Source organism: Sinocyclocheilus anshuiensis, unplaced genomic scaffold (genome assembly GCF_001515605.1).
Source record: "Sinocyclocheilus anshuiensis isolate Anshui unplaced genomic scaffold, SAMN03320099.WGS_v1.1 scaffold976, whole genome shotgun sequence".
Classification (NCBI taxonomy): Eukaryota; Metazoa; Chordata; class Actinopteri; order Cypriniformes; family Cyprinidae; genus Sinocyclocheilus; species Sinocyclocheilus anshuiensis.
This window is the reverse complement of record NW_015552538.1, coordinates 1,132,655-1,146,844: the sequence shown is the minus strand read 5'-3', so window position 1 is coordinate 1,146,844 and position 14,190 is coordinate 1,132,655. Positions and strand designations below refer to the sequence as shown.

At 40.3% G+C, this 14,190-nt stretch overlaps 1 protein-coding gene across 1 annotated transcript in view; it reads right to left on the bottom strand.

The window, feature by feature from the left end:
• The window catches only part of thsd7ba (thrombospondin, type I, domain containing 7Ba), a 221,917-nt gene that overhangs the window by 31,033 nt on the left and 176,694 nt on the right, over positions 1–14,190 (bottom strand). Inside the window, exons 15-16 of the mRNA XM_016454293.1 lie at positions 11,213–11,479; positions 10,794–10,972 (exon numbers count right to left, since the gene is read on the bottom strand). Coding sequence (XP_016309779.1) covers positions 10,794–10,972; positions 11,213–11,479 — 446 coding nt within the window. The remainder of the gene's footprint in view (positions 1–10,793; positions 10,973–11,212; positions 11,480–14,190) is intronic.

Sequence of the window (14,190 nt, the reverse complement as noted above, 5' to 3'; positions counted from 1 at the left end):
AACAATACCGGACGCTGGAGCACACACAGGGAACACTATTTATACACACAGGAGGAGGGGATGACGAGACACACCTGGGAGCAATGAAACATCATGGGAAACACCTGGGACAAATTAAACATGTGAAAGGAAGGCACATGAGGAAAACAACCACAAAACACGGAACAGAGTCTGACACAGACAGTATACTATATATTTTTTAATATAATACTGCAAGATATTATTAACAACAAGATACTTATAAAAGAGATATAATTGTCGTGCATAGTGGGTCAAAGCAGTGCTTAAAGAGCACAAAGCAAACACTGAGGGCATCCACAGTGTATATAATATATGCACACCCCCACACACACAGAGCCCTAAGGTGAGAACAGCATTTACACGAGCAGCAGAGACGGCAGTGGTAAGCCTGGCAGGCAACTCTCCACTCTATAAATCTCTTTAAGTGTCACAGCCTGACTCAAACTTCAAACAGATTGGGCCATTACTGTCTCCTGGCCCCTGGAATCAAACTAAACAATCGGGATACACTGAAACACAGGGAGATAAATGCTACCACGGTGATGGCTTCTAATACACTTAAGATGATGTTCTGATATTGAAAAGCTGATACTAGGCAAAAATGGGAGACAAAATAAAAGGATGAAATTTCAGGATGTACCGGCAGACCTAGTGTGCTCACACTGAAGCTCTAAAACAATGTTTTAGGACACCAAGACTGTGTGATTTTATCTGACAGCTGCCAATAAAAGATCTGAGAAAACTTCAGTGGAATGGGACAACTTTTTAACAAATGCGCCAGCATTTACTCACCATAAAGTGACTTCTGTGATTTTTGTAGAAGTGTGAGAGACAAGTAATGGCAGATGGCAAGATTTTCAGTCCAGACAGAGTAACTTAATTTCTTCCTGTTCCTTTGCACAAAGGTATTATGGCTTTTAAATAGTTGAAATATAGCTTGAGTAATATTGATTACTTTTATTGTGGGTTTTATGGAGCTTGACAGTCTGGTCACTGTATGGTTTATTGCATGGGTAAACATATAAAATAGTATTTTTTGCTCAGTTATGTCAAGTAGGCCTATAAATTGTTCCGCACTTTTCACAATGTATACAATCTTTCAAAAGTTTAGGGTCAGTAAGATTTTTTTTTCTCAAGAAATTAATACTTGTATTCAACAAGGATGCATTGCGATCAGAAGTGACAGTATGTTTTTTTTATGTTATTTTAAAGCACTCAAAGAAAATTTTTTTACCACAGTTTCCACAAAAATGTCAAGCAGCACAACTGTTTTTAACACTGATAATAATAAGAAATACAAAGAAATGTTAAATGATTGCTGAAGGTGACACTGAAGACTGCTGCTGAAAATTCAGCTTTGCATCACAGGAATAAATGACATTTTAAAATTATATTAAAATAGAAAACAGTTGTTTTAAATTTAAATAATATTTCACATTACTACTGTTATACTGTATTTTTAATCAAATAAATGTCTGATCATAAAAGATTTCTTTCAAAATATTACAAAAAAAGTTGTATCAACACCAAACTTTTGAACAGTAGTGCATACATTATTTCAAAGCAACTTTACAGAAAACAGTGCCTTTAAAACCCCCAGCTGGCAGCCAATGACAAGACATGAAAATGAAAAACTCCTTAAGATGCTTAAGTAGAATGAGGAAATGCCATCATCGTCTGGCAGGCAAATACTTAAACAAATCTCCACATGATCCATAATCATGTAATCTTTTTGTCATAAGTGTCTGTAACTAAATGAGGGTGAGTAATGATGAATGATTCCTTTAAACTCCACTGAATGATCAGACACAAACAAAATTGGTCTTGACAGGAATCATTTCAGTGTGGCAGATTATTCACAACCACCGTCTCAATTCTGTCCCGTTCTCAATGCAATAAGTGCGCTGAAACTGGAGGAGTTTTTATTTTACTGCTAATTCAATCATTTAAGAGACTCCATACATACACACACATTTTTAAGCGACAATTAATACCTCTCATACCTCTATATTAGTCCTTGATTCATTGCAGATTCAAACGCTAAGCAGCTATTCATTCTAATAACAAAAGCTTTCATTGGATTAACGCTAAAAGTTACATTTCTGACCTCTTTTTCCAACAAGGGGATTCCATGGCTTTCAGATGACAAGTGAGCATTTATTATTTATATCATCACGCAGTTCTCGTTTCGTTATTCTAATTAGTTGATAAAGTGATGGCTAACCTTTGTAACATAGCTAAACGCTCCAGGCCATCTAGACTGCAGGAGGACTTTCACAAAGCTGGAAAGACTCCAAGAGCAAACTGAGCACCACACCACCAGGGACCAAACAATATGCATATTCAGAATGACTGTGTGATGCAGAAGATTATCAGAGGAGGAACAAGAGTGCGAACACCGACCACATGAGTTTTACAACTTTTACTCATCTTCTCAACCTGCTGTAGATTGGAGCGGATTCTGGTGTCTGTATTAATGGATTGTTCACAAATATTTTCTCAATTTTTCAATTTCACACCATTCTACACCCAGGTCACATGACTTAACATCATGAACTCCAGAGGTTTGACGTCATTGCTGTGCCCTGATCAAATTGCTTCAGAAGACATAAACTACTGAAGTTGTTTGGATTACTTTTACAGTGCCACTGAGATGATGGAAATGCAAACTGATTGCTTTGTACATTTATTACAAAGCTCCTTGGTGCGAAAAATCACAGAAACAAATTCCACCTGCCTTGGCTGTGTGGCGATAAATATAATTGTCACTGCGAGCAAGGAATCTTTCACCCTTTTACGCCTCCTCTTGTTGAAATGTTCTCTGATTATAAATGAGTCCAAGCGCAATTCAAGCTCATAGGATAAATAACAGCTCCTCTGGCATCAAACACATTTGAGAGAGTGTGTGAGAGAGATGTGGAGAAACACTGTGGGCCGCTCATTAATGAAGTGAAGCAGTTTTTGCCCAAATCAAAACATCAATCTCCAAAGACCTCTCTGCTAAACAAACCTCCAAGTCAACAACTTGACAGGGAGTATCAAAGCATAACATCTCTTTCGCCCAGTCATTCGGCACAAATACAGTACATTTTCCCACAGTTGGAAATGCCAGATATACACGCAAAGCCTAAATGAAAAACATATTGATTTTGTTGTATTCAATAAAGGAAGCTGTGATTGTTTCAGCATGGGGGCAGAGCACTGCAGTTATGGCCATAACCGGCGAGCAGCAACATATTTTGCCCGAAATGCACTTGAAAACTGTGACACATATCATCATCTGAAAGTGGCTGAACTCTGCACCAATTATGGAGGCGGCAGTGAGGGGGAGAGCAGCTTTCGTCTGCTTATTTCCACTCTTGTTTCCAGTTAACAAAAGAAAATGTCACACACTTTTAACCGGTCAGTCTCGAGAGCCTTCCTTTATATGAACCCCCAATCACACCAAGGGTAAGACTTCAGGAGAGCCACTATAACAGACTTAAGATTCACTGTAATGCTACAATAGACAACTTATCACAGACATTTTACAAAAAACTCTACTTATGAGATGATTTCTGTCAGCTTTGGACAAAATTCAGATTTTAACGATTGGGTTCCTTTTATTTTATGAGTATGAATTTGAATAGAATTGGCCACAAAAGACAGGATGCTGAGTATTAAAATGGAATTACAGAAAGATTAATTTACTGAATTGTAACTCAAACTAATTCAACAGTCAAAACAAAACAACAGAGGGATTTCATTAGTCAAACAAGTTCTACAGCACGCCATAATTACATTAATTAATTAACAAATTACATCCATGTATTCCCATTTATACAGACTTATTTCTGTACACAAAGTTCAATACTGTCAAAAGATCAAAACAAGTCATCAAAACAAGTTTTAATTCTGAATTTAATGTCATCAGTAAATGTCTACCACATTATAATATATTCAGTACAATAATATTGTAACAACGCACAGTTTTTCTATAGAACGTGGGGCTAACCGGACCTAAGCTAGGCTACTAAACCTCTGCTAAGCTAATTGCTAGCAGGGTGCTAGCGACTACACATCGACACTTTTAATTTGGTTAGTTGAAAGTGCGAACACTTGCGTCCCATGCACCGCACGACCCTGAGCGTTTTCGTGAGCAGAAGCACAGACAGAACAAACCAGCAGAACACAGTACTGTCATCTTTCTCCTCTTATTCTAAACACAGAATAAGAACTTACACAAATAAGGCCATATCGCCAAGTCCCTCCCGTACACATCTCTCTCCATGACGGTGACAGCCACACTTTTTATAACAAGGCAGTAAATGAACCAAACCCACCCGAACTAACTTGAACATAAACACACATAACATTGCTAACGCAAAAACCCAACCATCTTGCTTAATTAACACATAAATCAACTCTAAACAAATACCCATAATGCACCTGGCTGCTAGCGCTCACTGCCGGGTCATTACAATATTAAATAATTTATCTACACTACTGTTCAAAAGTGTTTGTTTTAAATACTCTTTTGCTCACCAAGGATGTTTTTATGACATCAAAATATATATATCTCTGTGAAAATTGTTTAATTTCAAGTTTCAGTTTTACTACTATTTATATGTATTGTAAATTAGAGAGAAGGACAACACAAAACACACAGATGATTATCTGCATAAGCACCACAATTCAATATATTAAGAACATGAACGTTAAGCACTGTACCAGGTTGCCAACAATAGGTAGCTTTGTAAACAAATCTAATTCTAATTGTAACATGCTGTAATATGATTTTTTAAAAATCTGTGCGCACAGAAGTATAATGTCTTTGTGAGGTTTAACAACCTTTCATCATGTTTCCCTACGCTGTAGTGCATGTAATCTTGCAGAGCAGTCACAGCATACAAAAGCATGACAAGATGGTTTCTAAAAGTCTACTTCTGAGCTAAAGACGTGCTTCATTTAGAAGCTGTGGGAGAGGCAGAAATGCTTTATAGGGAGATTGGTTTCTAAGCACAGATTTACAGAGGTTGTTAAATTATGCAAGCCTGCTGAACACAGGCTCATCTCATCAGCAGAACAGTCTGCCTCAGTGCACATGATGGCTACCATATGGCACCCAGCTCTGGAGGTGGGCAAGAAGAATGTTCTTTACACAGCGAATCTAGCACGGAGCCCTCCACTGCGGGTAAAACAGACTTCAAACTGCGGCGGAGACTGCACCAGCCCTGAGGAGGACTGCATCTGTTGCATCTGATAGAAACATCACTATTTCCCACACTTAGTAATGAGGATCCTACACATTAAATAAGAGCCAGAAAATTACTTGTCACTAACGATTCAGAAACATGGACTATTTCACACAAATGAGTACAAGTCATATTTACGAGGTTCATACTGCTATGCATGGCACTGTAATGAAGTACAAGGAGTTATTTAGAAGTGGAGCAAGGAAATATCAATGTTACAGAAGTGCACTCAAATCTTGCTCAAGTGTCTAAACAAACTGATGAAAATGCTGTTCGAAACCAAAGACAGCTGTCTAGCTGCATAGTCAGCCAATGACTAAACAGAGAGTGTTTGAGTACTAAAGCTTCCAAAACCACTTCATGTGATAATCTACAATAAATTCCAGAGACAACCAACTAAATATCCATCCATCCTTCCTTCTAGGAGCTTATGTTCAAAAGTGCATCTACTTTCATTAATTCGAAAAGAGAAGCCTGTACATTCTGCTAAATAACTTATTTTGTGTTCCATGAAAAGAATGTGTTTAAAGTAACATGCGAGTTAAAATGATAGTTCACCCAAAAATGACAATTCTCTTATTAATTACTCACCCTCATGTTGTTCCAAACCCGTAAGACATTTGTTCATCTTCAGAACACAAATTAAGATATTTTTGGTGAAATGTGAGAGCTTTCTGACCCTGCATAGACAGCAACGTAACTACCACGTTCAAGGCCCAGAAAGATAGTAAAGACATCATTAAAATAGTCCATGTGACATCAGTGGTTAAACCATAATTTTATGAAGCTACGAGAATACTTTTTTTGCACAAAGAAAACAAAAACAACGACTTTATTCAACAATTCTTCTTCTCCGCGTCACCGTCTGCCGCCATTTGTGAGAGTACCACGATGCATTCCGTGGTACTCTCATGAACTAATGTCACATGGACTATTTTAACAATGTCCTTAATACGTTTCTGGGCCTGGGAACATTTCAGTTGCATTGCTGTCTATGGAGGGTCAGAAAGCTCTCGAATTTCATCACAAATATCTTAATTTGTGTTTAAAAAAATGAATGAACGACATGAGGGTGTGTAATTAATGACAGAATTTTCCTTTTTGGGTGAACTATCCCTTTAACACATGATGGCATCCCTATAAAACAATAGCTAAACCCATCAGACTCTTGTTTAAGGTGGTTTTTCAGAATCAGGAGCATGTGGCACTAATGTAGCCAGTTCCTGCACGGTTCAATTTACAGATCAATAGTAAGACACAGCATAGGGATGTGCACAATCCTTTCATGCACAACCTCCTCCCGCTTCCGTCACAGTGGCTGATCATCTGTACAGCATGAGGAGGCGAGATAAGAATATCAATCTCATCTCTTGTCGAGTGACTCACTGTGGGGAATGGTGCAAGAGGAAACATCTGGAGAAGGTTGCGCATCATCCCGTCTCCCATTTGGCACGGCTGATGGCAGACAATCACAGGGCAAAGATGGTCAGAATCATCAGTATTTATCGGGATAATGAGATGGAATGCTCTTCGATTGACGTGTGGTAAGCTGTAACACTGTTTAAATAAGTTATCCTCTCAGGAAGGAGAAAGGAAAACTAGAGTGTTGGGTTCTCACTAAAAGCTATGGGTGACAGGAAGAAGGCGCTGCAGCCCTACACCCGTGTTATGTCCTTATAGGGTGAGCATGTCAGACAGCCCATCAATAGATAAGTGGTGGAAAGACAGCTCTGGTCAGCTGTTTACTAGTCCGAAAGGGAGCTGGAACAATCTAGTGATTGTGACAGGCCTCTCCGAACCTGTAATACCTGAAAGCCTAAATAATGAATGAATGCAGAGCACTGCCCTGCTCTTTGACTCACAGCAGAAAGCTGCACTGGGGAAAGTGAGGATTGCTTGTTAAAGGTAGGGGCCAGACAGCCAGAGACAGATTATCAAAGACACATAACAAGCCAAAGCTCACAAGGAACGTGGCGTGTTAACAAAGTTTCCTTACCTAGTCCTGTTCCAAACGATTTACTTAAAGAGAATCCAACATTAAAGCCCACTCCAGACATGTGATCTGATCGGCTGCAAATCACATTAATTTGATGTGTCAATACTGAAATGTCAATTAAAGTGTTGATAGTGCAGAACCAGATTTTTTAGGAAAATGTTTGCCAGTCTTGAATTACACTTTGAATGCTTTGAGCATGCCGCTCCGAACCATAAACTGCACTAATAAGGTTTTCGATTGATCTTGGACCAGTAGCTTCAACACAAAGACATTCACTCTGCTTTTCTTACTCTCCAGCCCTTAGAATAGAAAAATCCCTAGGAATCAGAGAATAAAATAAACGTATGACACTGTGACGAGTGGGGGCGGGGCCAAGAGCCGTGGGAACGGAGCGAGGCCGGTGGAGTAATTGATAATGAGCGTCACCTGCACCACTCACCGGCCTCGAGTCCCATGGAGGAGCTCCGGAAGGATAAAAGGAGGAGTGACGACAGTGAAAGACGAGAGAGGACCAGGCCTGGACTTTATTTTGTGTTTTGTGTGCGGCAGTCGTCCGCGAGGGGCTGCCACTTTACTTTCATTTTGTGTTTGGTTATTTTATTAAAATCTTAAATGTTCGCCGGTTCCCGCCTTCTTCTTCCCGGATCTACAAACGTTGTTACATTGGTGCCGAAACCCGGGAGGAAGGAGGGACACGCTGTCAGAGAGCCCTCGCTGCTGAGAGGGATCGCGGTGCTGAGGAGGTCGGGCAGCAGGAACAAGCGGAGGGACCGCCGGTGGCTGCCTGAGGCGGTGGTGCTGGAACTATGGAAGACGATGTGGGACGGAGAGCTCGTTGACGCGCTCCTGGGTCGAGGAGGGGTGGCTGCCGTCCGAGAGGGAGCGGAGGAGTCGGCCCCGTTCACCAGGAGGCCGGAGCCTGCTGCCATCCGCCATGATTGGGGAGGAGCAGGGAACGGGGGACTCGCTGCCGGCTGCCCTCAATAGGAGGAGCCATCGCCGTCCGCCAGGAGGCGGAGGAGTGGTGGGCCATCCACCAATGATGTCCAATACCATCGCATGGCACCGCGAGTGAGAGCCTCTCAGCCAGTAGAAGACCAAGCGGCAGTGTGTCCGGGAACCGGACCGAGAGCCGTGGGAACGGAGCGAGGCCGGTGGAGTAATTGATAATGAGCGACACCTCCACCACTCACCGGTCTCACTCCGTTCCCACGGCTCTCGGCCCCACCCCCACTCATCACAGACACATAAAATGATAATAAATGTTAACATTTATAAATTGCTCGTCTTTAATATTAAGCACAAAATGTGATTATCACATTTGGAGGTCAAAAAGTTTGTCAGTCAATGTTCCAGACAGTGATTGGATTTAGGGATGTACAACATTTTATCCATCAAACATTTTTGGTAAAAAATCTCACTGCTGGAGATGGACAATGGGCTGAACATCTGAAAAGAAAAACTGCTACTTTAAGATCTTATTAAAACAATAATTTACAAAGACAAAAACAGACATGAAACAATGCCAGTTTAATTACATTTAATGTAAACGCCGAATAATGATAGATGATATATGAGGGCAATAAAGGTGATGTATGCAGCTGTTGAGGTGTGCACTTCACTGAGTCTTGTGGATAAATTGTCTAGAAGTCTACAGTAGCATAATTAAAGCTTCCCAGTTGTGCATTAAAATGATCACATTAATACTGATTCATTTATAATGATAGTAATAATTTTGTGCACACATAGCATGTGGATGCCACAAATAGTGAAAGGCTATTTAAAACGATAAATGTCATGTACCACATGGAAAGTGGAAATATCTCTAAACCCTCTGTTTCAAAAGGCTCGTTTAAAATGGTCAGCATTTTCAGTTTCAGCCTGAATATCCTGAAGTTTCAATGTTGGACAAATTTTCATTTTGATGCATCACTATTCAGATAAAGAGCAAATGGAGAGTTGTGCTGCAACACCAAGGTCATGGGTTTGATTCCCAAGGAAGGCATTAACTGATACAATTTTATATTGAATGCTGTGTCACTTTGCATAAAAGCTTCTGCCAAATGCATGAAAGCATAAAGAAAAAATGTAGTCTTCTCTAAAGTTTCATAATCAGAATAGATCCAACCAATAAATGTGTTCAGATATACCAAGATACCAAACACTGCATTCAAAATTCAGAGATTTCAATATTAACGCCAACATTTCCCATCAAACCCTTCTGAGAACTCCATTAAGTCTTCTGAGCTATAAAAGGGCATCCTCAGAGCAACACAATTTTCATCAGGGTCTCTCTCAAACTCAAACACATTCACACACACAAATCCACTGTGGCTTTGGTGGTGACTTTCTACTATACGTATGAAGAAATCTCAATCTCCACACCTTTGCAGAGTGGGCTGCTTCAAAAACCGCCAGCTGCACAGCCTCTCTGCCAAGACCACAGAGCGGTCGTTTGCAAAATGTTAACAGTGAGAGTTCATCTCCCCAAAATATTGGAGGGGGCATTAGCCAAGGCAAACTCTGCCTTTAGCGAAGGGGTATTTGGAGTCCTGTTAAACAGTGGGTCCATAAAAGTTGTTAGTAGGCACTTAACCATCTGTACACACAGCAGCAAAAGAATGCATTTGAATATTTTTCACGCACACTGCCTCATCTGCATACTGACCTCTAGAAACCAGTGTGTCCTCTACAGCCCATTCCAGCACACACAGCACATTTATAATATAATTTCCCTTTAAAGCGAGGCCCATCTGGGAGCAAGCTGTCGCAAATGTACTCATAGACGAATGTACCTTCTTTATGCTATTCTTTAATTTTTTGCAGATGCGGTTACGTCTAATTCAGACTCAAACAATGCCCTTACTCATGCATAAAGCACATAATTATTGACCAAATAAGCATTTCTATCACCAAGATTGAACAATATGCGAGCCATATGTGTACTTTAGCGAGATAAGGACTGGCAGTGTTGCACATGCTCAAGCAACAGCGTTTAACATAACACTTGTACAAACTGTCCTAACTAGCTGACAGCGAAAAGAGGAGAGGTCACAAAAAGACAGTCTGCACTAATGGGCATGTTTTTCAGCAAAGAGCACAAATATACAGCAATCAGGAAGAGTATTTAAAGGGACACTTGTTAGCACCTTTGTGAGAGACAAACTATTTAAAGGATGAGGAGATTGTGTTTGTTCATATTTTAGCTTCGAGGCTGAAGAACGTTCAGTAAACTGCACTTAATGAAGAGGCATGCATTAACCGGTGAAATGGTAATGAGTTGAATGTTAACCATGCTGAAAATGCAAAATGTATCTCTAGGCGGCTTAAATATATTCCGTTGGGGATATTTCAGGCGTTCAATAAAAATGGATGTGTTAAAGGCCCTAAATGAAACAGTTTACATGAGCGATTATCTGAATCATGATGCCTGCGATCATAGACCCTAATGATTCTCATTACTCGCTTCTCACTGATGATCCACCATATGGCAGTGGAAGCCCACAGAGATACTATTTCCCTATTGGGACCGCACATCTCACCTGATTCTTCAGGTCTAGTTTGGGGCATGGCCGCCCGCCGTTGAACGGCTTCTCCCGTAGCCATTTGGACCTGATTTTCAGCCCGCTGCCACAGGAGGCGCTGCAGGCCGACCACGGCGACCAGTCGCTCAGTTTGCAGTCCAGAGGGCAGGGTATGTGGCAGACCTCTTCCACCAGACCTGTGAAAGAGCATGTCGAGCAATCAGAGCGGCCGAGCCCCTGCCATTCAACATCACGCCAACAACGTTAGCGGAAACACCTGGTGCCGATGCTGAGACCTCCGTCTAATTTACACTGACAGTTCAGGGCACCCCACAGCTTCCTATTTGACTAATGACTGCTTGCTTTCCCAGCGGAGGACAAATTACTTGTCTCTTTACTGAGAGAGAGGAAAAGGAGATGGAAATGAGTAGACAAACCTGATTCACTGCAGAGGTCTGGGCTAACCAGGTGGGCTTCGTGGTCCAGACAGGCCACGGCACGATAACGTAATCCGTGACCGCAGTCATGCACCTCTCGCCGACCGCTCCATCCCTGGAGGGATCCTTGCGCAGGGGTCTCCGATAGGATACAAGAGGACCAATTACCATACGGCTGAGAAACAAATTCCTCACACGGACAGGGCTCGGACTCCACTAGAGGGTACAAGTCTTCGCGCTGACAGCGGTCTTGCTTCCGGCTCCGACCTGAAATGGATGGAGAGCCAGAAAGAAAGATGGAAATAGAGAGGGGAAGCAATAAATAAGAGAGACTAGTCATCTGAATTTTAGGTGCCATTTGGATGAAACATTCAGACAGCACTCATGTGTGTAATATACTTATCTGTCTTTGAAAATTATTAAAACATTAATGGTGTCTGGATAACTGGACCATTATTCATTCTGCTGTCAACTGTGGACTGCTAAGTGCCACTGCAAACATCCCCAGGGAACGATTAGAGAACTATTCTGAGTAGACTGAAATGGAAACGCTTAGTGACGATAGCAGGAGTCACAGAATAACTTCCAAGCAAACATGCCGCTCTTTCAGCACACTATATATGATGGATCAGACGTGTCCAATCCTGCAGAGTTCAGCTCCAACTTTAATTAAACTAATCAAGGGCTTTAGGGTTACTAGAAATGTCCAGTATTGGAGCAAGGACGCTACAACTTTGCAGGATTATTGGTATGTATTTTGTCCTCAAGGATATCTGATTAGAGTTCAAATTGTGCTAGGACTTTTGGGGGGACCAAACCTGCTCAACATTAAAGCTTATTAAAGCTTCAAGAGCAGTGCACTTACTACATGATGTTACCATGTGCTGTACTGTCAAACAGAAATGGGATCTGATTTTGATTCCCAGAGAATGCACAAACTGATAAAGATGACCTATTTCAAAGTACTGCAAGTTGCTTTGGATAGATGCTTATATTAAATGCTTAAAATATTACTTTTAAACAACTATTTTAAAAGGATTTTTGACCCATAAATGAAAATATTGCCATCAATTAGTCATTTACATTTATGCATTTAGCAGACAATTTTATCCAAAGCAACATACAAAAGAGGAACACAAACAATTTTTGTCAAAAAACCAACAATAATCGTAATATACAACGCCAGGTTCATTAGACAAACAGATTTGGAAGAAAGCTAGAATTACTCACCCTAATGTCTTTCCAACTCCACAAGAATTAATAAGAATTTAAGATATTTTTAATGAAACCTGAGAGATTCAGTCCCTCCATTGAAAGTGCATTCACCAAAAACTGACATATCAAATTTCCAGTTTTGTTGTTTCACATATAAACACTAATCAAGGCACATACATAAAGCTCATCAATTATGTTAAATAGAAGCTGAAGCTTGATTGCTTGACGCGCAAGAACAAACCTCACTGGTTCTTGCTGAAGCTCAAACGTGCTTGCCTGACACTTTCAACGGAAGGACAGAAATCTCTCAGGTTTCATTAAAATATCTTCAATTGTGTTTCGAAGATGAAAGAAAGTCTCATGGGTTTGTAACAACATGAGGGCAAGTAAATGATGACAGAATTTTCATTTTTAGGTGAACAAATAACCCGTTAACTTTTATAGGGTTTTATAGTAAGTGGTAAACTTACCCGCTTGTATGTTATAAATGTTTAGCACAAAGGTGGCCCTGAGAACTGAACCAACCAGAAGCGTCTTCATTTCTCTCTCCCACATTCTTTATTTTTAAATATACAAACATAGACCCACAGCACTCTCATGTTCAGTGGACCATATACATCTAATTTATCTAATGAGGAGAGAAATGAATATATTTAACATCATAAAGGCTTCTGTTTAAGAGGCTATTAGTTCCTCTTTGCACACTTCACTTCCTGGAACATTTCAAATTAGTCATGTCCATTAGACATGATGAATATTATTAGGTTATATAAATAAAAGGATCTGTTCATGAGGAGAGAAGCTCCTTTTTAGATTTACTGTCACCAACACTACAGACCAGCGTTCAACAGGGTCCTCAAACCTGTCAAGCATAATTACATCAGCCTGTCAAACCTGTGGGCCGCACTGGACAATTAAGCATGGTCAAGCTGAAGAGCTGTGAAATATGATGCTTTGATGTACTGGATTCAGAAGCTTTTTGCGTTTTGTTGTTTGATTGAAGGATGCTGCTGGGTTGCATCAATGAGACTGGTGTGGTTTTGCTGACAGCTAAAGCTTTTCAGATAATGCTGACGAAAGATCATCATCATCAATCATGATGCAATACTCAGTGGATTCAGTCAATCTCTGGTCTCAAAGAATATATTATTAGACAGCTTTGCTCTTGTGTTTCAAATTAGCTGCACAGAGGGTCAACCAAGAAAACCAGGAGTACTTTTTGCTGGGATTTACGTGCATGGGTTTAGAGTGTTTGCAAAATGGATTTATTTTTCATACTGTATTTCAAATTTGTACAATAATTAACAAATATCATATAGGCAAGTGTTTATGATTTTCTTTTATGCAACAGTTTAATAGTTCAATAGATAGTTACAGGATAAGTTTGCAAATTTTCAACCAAATTTGTATTGCTAATATGTTGTTAGTATATGTAAATGAACAATGTCTACTCTTTCTCCATGTTACCTGCACTCAGATATCCCTGTTTATTTGTCAGCAAAAGTTTGCCGGATGATGCAAAATGTGCCATTTTGCATCATCCGGCAGACTTTTGACAGCTCCAGGGCTTTTGTTAAAAGTACAGATCGAGCTTCTGGATTTTTGTATTCCCACCCATAGACAGTTGGATCAAAAAAAAATTTGGCAAATGGAATGCCACAGTCCTTTTCTCTGTTTTCCTACATAGCACTGATTTAAAAAATTTATTTCTACTGCATAGGTAGCAAAGTTTGCCAGTAGTGAATTCCAAGTTTGCCAGTAGT